At 51.0% G+C, this 6000-nt stretch overlaps 1 protein-coding gene across 4 annotated transcripts in view; it reads right to left on the bottom strand.

The window, feature by feature from the left end:
• Positions 1–500: 500 nt before the first annotated feature.
• LOC138110067 (uncharacterized) overlaps positions 501–6000 on the bottom strand; it is a 26979-nt gene continuing 21479 nt past the window's right edge. For 2 of the 4 annotated variants that reach the window (XM_069014740.1, XM_069014742.1), the window contains 5 exons: positions 4812–4983; positions 3337–3474; positions 2122–2251; positions 1141–1302; positions 501–696 (listed from right to left, as the gene is read on the bottom strand). In XM_069014740.1, coding sequence (XP_068870841.1) covers positions 1161–1302; positions 2122–2251; positions 3337–3474; positions 4812–4983 — 582 coding nt within the window. In that variant the 3' untranslated portion in view covers positions 501–696; positions 1141–1160. The remainder of the gene's footprint in view (positions 697–1140; positions 1303–2121; positions 2252–3336; positions 3475–4811; positions 4984–6000) is intronic. The other 2 variants (XM_069014741.1, XM_069014743.1) reach the window with 2 other exon arrangements.

Genomic DNA, 6000 nt, shown 5'->3' with positions numbered 1-6000 from the left:
CCTCCTCCGGGATAATTTTGGCATCAATTTAGAAGACCCAGTCAGGTCACTAAAGCCACAGCAGAAGGGCTGACAGCCCTTCCCAGGTCTGGGTTCGGCGGCTCTCCATTGCCATCTTCAGGCTGGGAGCAGCCTTGATCCTTCCAGAAACTTGAAAATCCCGAACGCGGCAAACTCAATTCCGGTTCACCCAGCATTAGCTGAAATTGACGGCCAAAACCTGGAATAAGGTGTTAAATGTAAAGGAGGGGAAGGAGCTCTGCAAGGCTGGTACCCAGCTGCCCTGAATAACACAGATATCTCCCTCCCTGTGAGGGCACAAGGCTTTAGGGAGTAAATTAACACTAACAATGCTGTTTAACACACACTGCTTCTTGCTGACAAAGTTTATCTTCAAGTTTTCTTTAAAGCACATAAATTGAAAGTGCCCGAGTGATTTTATCTCTGCAGCCTCCATTGTCTCCCCCCAAAAACACCCTTTTTCTGACTGTGATAAAAGCTGAGGTTCTTGGGAGATTTTAATCATAATCTGCACTTAATCTACACTCTGCCAAACATTTCACATCTGACAGACACGGTGGTGGGTTTGGAAGAGATGAGGTATCCCAGGCTTTCAGGGTCTCTGATGAGCAGTATCACACAGGCAGCTTGGAGGGCCAAAGAGCTGTAATCACAGAACAACACAGGTAACACATCCTAAAAGAAACCAGAAAAACATGGAATAATGCAGGTGTCCTGGCCCAACAAGGCCAGCCTAGATGAGGCCACTCAGACCCAGCACTGTCACCCACTGAACACCTCCATGCCATTCCCCCACCTCTCCAGTCTCCAGACGGTGTCTGACCACCCTCATGGTGAAAAATACTCTCCTAATTAGATCTGGTTGGAAAATCACTTTCTAGGAGCCCAGAAATCATAGAATCATAGAATGGTTTGGGTTGGAAGGGACCTTTGAAGGTCATCTAGTCCAACCCTCCTGCACTGAGCTGGGACTGATGCTGCTACTCAGAACAGTCCAGCAGCCAAACTACTCTCATGGTAGTTTGTACCAGCTCCCACGACTGTTTACAATTTTTTCCCACTGCCTGAGTCCCTGAAATCCCAGCTCTCAGGGCCAAAATGGATGATCCTGGTGCTTACCACGGCCACCGTAGCACCACTCAGTGAGTGGCCTCTTTCCATCGCGGTGTCCATCGTGCATCCTTCCCAAAGGGCAGCCACTGAGCAGAGATGGGAGATGACCAGTCCAGCCTCTTCAGGAAGATGCTGTAGCTGTCTGCATACTCAGAAACCCAGTGGCTGCTGCAGAGAACATGGGGAAGGGGGTAAGGAGAGGACCTCCATCCTGCGGTTCGTGCCCCAGGACAAGGGACCTGCCTCCCCTTCTGCGGTGTTTGACCACCCAGCCAGGAATCTGTGTAGAGCAAACCAAAGCACATTCAGATGGGATGGGGGACAGGGGGAACAGCCTGTCTCCATCAGGAACGGGGCAGATGCTGCGACACACACGGCTGTCATCGGGATCAATCTCCCGCGTGGACCAACCATTACATAGGCTCAGTCTCCAGCCCACATACAACTCCAGGATCACAGATTAAAATCTGCAATGCAGAGCTGAAATATGTGTGTGTTAGGGGAAGGTGGGGGGCATGAGGCAGCAGGGAGGAATTGTCTTTCCAGTGAGAAATGAGAGCTCAGGAGCAGTTTATGCCTGTTTGGTTCATAGTGTGCAGATGAGTCACGTTGCAAACAGCTCCTGCCTTGGTTGATTTGAGAGAGCCCTTTCCCAGGGGAAGCCTGGCCATGGAAATGATGAGACATGTCTCTTGCCCTAGCCCCACAGGGATCTTCTTTCCATAGGGATGAGGCTGTCCCAGAAATTGTCTCCCCACTCCAATCAACCCCGCTGCAAAACTTTTCAAGAAAAGGCTGATTGGGCTTTGAGAGTGGATTTGTCCCCGAGGGAATTTCTTTGGGCTCATTGCATAGCACGGACAGGGAGATTTATGCTTGAGAAACACCTTCCAATTCCAAGCAGCTCCAAAACCTCCCTGCCCTACTCTTACCCTGTCCCCCACTCCCAGCAGCCACCCTCTCCTCCCTATCCCACCTCTCCCTTACTAATTGAAGCGGCTCTCTTCAGGGAAAACGGGAGAAGGCCTTATCTCCTCTGTATAGAATCCACCATGGACTCCCATCTGGTGCTGGTAATCTTGATTGTAGATACTTTTCCACTCAAGGTTAGAGCAGTCTAGTGAAAGAAAATCCAAATAATTAAAAGATTTTTTTTGCTCTCTGTCTCCTGTATTGCACAGCCTGAGTGTTCCCCCTTCCCCTGAGCTCCATTGGCTATTTGTGCTTCCAGTGCTCCTGTTGGAGCTCCCATGATGAAGGGATTAGCCAAAGGAAAACACAGGAATTTCTTCCCTGGTGTAGATAAAGTCATTTAGATGAGATTATTCAGCCCTTATTTCCCATAGCCTGTGTGAGGAAAGCTGCACAAGGCAGACCTGGAAATGATATCTTGTGATCTTCCTGTCTGGATATTGACTTGTCACCTGGTATATATTTTCCCCTACTGTCTAGATTTTCTTTCCTTCGTGCCATTAATCAGGGACTAAACCAGGGAAGAGATCCATGGTTCACTTAACCCCTAACTGAACACCACCACATCTGCTGTGATATCTTCCCCAAAAATCTCTGTGGGACCTGGTTTGAAAAGGTACCATCTCCCATCTGACTCTCCAGAGATGTCTTATCTGTGTGTTAACAGCTTGGTGTGTGTCCTCCTGTCTGTTCTGACCAAGCAGATCTGCCTGGGTATGAACATGCAGGGAGGACACACAGAGAAGAGCCACCCATTGTAGATGTTTCACCTTCTCTGGGTATTTTTAAAATGACACATTCCTATAATGAGTCATTGGTAGAGTATTTTTGTAGTGTTCACTGTGGCTGAGGTTACAGGTGTGTCACATGTGCATGACCGTGTCAGGCTGTTAATGCAGCCCAGCAGCAGCTCCTGTGCTATGACATTATTTCCAGGGAGACCAAATCAAAGCAGCATTGTGCTCCATGGGGTGGCCTGTCTGGAAATTGGGGTGAAAGAAACACCATTCACAACACTCCAAACTCTTCTGGAAGATAACTCTTTTTCTCTGCCCTGCTTCTCCCCACTGATGGGCAGGTGGTTGCAGGGGATCTGTGAACCCTTCCTGTGTCACTCACTTTCCCTTCACCCTCCTCAGCCTCTTCTGGAATTAAGTTAAAAACCCAAAGCCAGGCTGAAGGCCACCAGTCATTCTCATGGGGCAGCTGCCACAGCCCCCATCCACTGACCTTTCATTAAAATAGATGAGCCAAGGTTATGGTATTTGTATTTATCAGCATTGTACAGCCTTTCCTGGTACAAATCCCGGGTGAATTGCTGGTAGGTGACCACATTTGAGGATGGCAGTTCCCTCTGCACCAATGCCCCTGAGACAGGGGAGAAGAAGAAGGTGCATTAGTCAGGAATCACCTGATCAATCAATTACTCATCCAAATCATCACTCTATCCTTCAGATGGGGTAAGTTGAAGTCTCAACTGGCATAAATCAGGGGAGATCCAGTCACTTCAGCAGAGCTTTGCTGAAGTGCACTAATTTTGCATTGATCTGGCTCATGGCACAAGTAGGAGAAGGATTTATGTTGGTGCAAAGCAAGTGGAAGGAGCCGTGCTGTCTCCACATTGCCCTGGAGTGCTAAAAGGAGCTGAGACACTCTGCAGCAGGTCTGTGTGTGAAAGGGAGAAAAACTGCACTGCTGGGATACACAGGGGCAGAGCAGGAAGGGAAAAGCCCACAGGAGTTTTGTCACTAGCACAAGACAGCTTCAGATGGGCTTGGCAAGGAGATGTTTGCAGCCCTCAGATGTCAAGTGCAGTCCATATGGAGACATGTCCATCTGAGATGCTTGTCCAGACTCTCCTTCTATTTAGTGGAGAGAGAAAACCTGCCAGGGCTTACTTCACCTCATTGTCAGGGTGGCATTGAAGCTACAGGAGATGGCTGTGTCTTTGCTCCCCTCTGATCATGGAAGAATCCAGACACAGGCATCCCCCACTGGGAGAGATCAGCTCAGGGAGCAGAGAGGACATCCCTGGTCTCCTGTTGGCTTCTGGAGCACTGCTGAGCAATGGCACCCTCTTCACTCTCAAGCAGGAGCTCAGGAGAAAGTCCCCACTTTGGGATGGTTGAGCATGGCAGAGTGATGTTTGCTGACCACTCCTTTTGCTTTTCTGACTTCCATCAGCATTTTAATCCATGCAAGCAAGCTGTTAAATGGTGTGGCTGAGAGCTGGCTACCACCCCCTTTGCTGCATTTGCTGTCAGACAGGTACCCATAGTAGAAGGCATTCAAAAACCACCCAAACCCCTCACATCCAACCAGAATCCTTTTCCCTCCCTGCACTTCTGCAAAGCGGGGTTGACAGCATCTCCCTCTATCCCAACAGAGCTGTGAAGATAAAACCCTTAGAGACCCTTGCTAGCAGTGGCTTTTCATGCACTGAGATGTTTCTAAAACCCCAGCTCCCTACACCTATGCTTTGAGCTGGCCTAGGAGCTGCATATCCCTGGTGACAGGTGCTGTGCCCACGTGTGCATCCTTGCCAGGCTCAGCCCAGCACCGAGGCATCATCAGGATGCTGCCGTGTGCGTCCAGCCAGCACGGACCAGGGGCTGGGGGCTGGCAAAGGCCCAGGCAGACAGCCCCTCAGGCAGCTGGACATGGCCAGTCAGCTGTTCACCAGCAGTGCCAGCGTCAGGGGTTACCCTCTGTTCCATCTGTCGGAGCAGGAGCTGGAAGGGGTGGGCAGCAAGACAGGTCGTGCATCGGGTCAGCGAGAATCTCCAGTTTCCCTGCCCGTCTTGTTGTCAGGTCAGAGGGCTGGCACTCTGGTAGGTAGCACTTGGGTAGGTCTGGAACAGGAAGGAATGAAGGTGTCTGCAGAAAAAGTCCCGTGTGAATGGAGAGGCAGCAACTGGGGGGGCAGTTGCTAAAGCATCGTCGAGCAGCTGCCCGCAGCAAGGCCTGGGCCTCGGCGGGGTCAGCATCTCTGGGGGCACAGTGGCCACAGAGCAGCTCTGTGGCTCTCACTGAAGTACAGGAACCATCACAGCTTCCTCTGTCAGCCCATCTTACAGCGTGGGCCCTGGGTGGGCAGTGGGAGGGAGCCTGGGCAAAAGCTGCGGTTTGGTGGTGGGAGAGGGAATGGCTCCAGGGTTCATGTCAGGGAAAGGCTGAAAAGGCTGCTGCTGTGGCTGATCTGGGGGGGCTCCAGCCTCTCCAGCTGCACACTGCAGCTCCAGATGGTTTTTAGGGGCTCAGAAAGGGATTCTCCTGCTGTGAGCTCCACCAGGCTGCTGGGACCAGCAAGGACCATCCTCACGGGGTTTGTCTCTTGTTGTTTTGGGTCTCTGTGGGTTTCTGTTTGTCCCTCAAACTCCAGGGTCCTCAGAGCAATCCCCCAGTGTTTCTCCTTTTCAAGGCTGACAGGTGGAGGCTGCAGAGCTACAGGAACTAGCTGTATCTGGGGGCTTCCCCCACTGAGGATGGCCAGAGCTCCTCCTGAGGCATCTCCAGAGGGACAGGAGCCTCTAGGAAACCACAGTAGGGATGGCTCATCAGCCAGTGCTTCCTTCCTTAATACAAGGAGTTCCCCACCTTCCCCTTGGGAGTAGGTTACTGCCCAAAATGTCACAGATAAAAACATCACAGTTGTTTTATCCTCCTAAAAAAGTACAAATCCTATCAGGGCCAAGAGGGAAACCTGGGCCTCCCACATACCTCATCATCACACTACCCAGTGGGACAGCTTTCTTTGGCAGGCCTTGGGAATTAATAAGGAGCCAAAGGGAGCTGCAACCCAAGAGAATCAGACATAGCTTCCTTCCTTCCCATCTCCCAAACTACACCAGCACCTCCACAGGGCGCGTGCAGCCTTCCAAAAATAAAATTTAA

The sequence above is a fragment of the Aphelocoma coerulescens genome, chromosome 4 (genome assembly GCF_041296385.1).
Source record: "Aphelocoma coerulescens isolate FSJ_1873_10779 chromosome 4, UR_Acoe_1.0, whole genome shotgun sequence".
In the NCBI taxonomy this organism is placed as follows: Eukaryota; Metazoa; Chordata; class Aves; order Passeriformes; family Corvidae; genus Aphelocoma; species Aphelocoma coerulescens.
The sequence above is the reverse complement of the archived record's forward strand: the minus strand, read 5'-3'. Positions and strand labels throughout refer to the sequence as shown.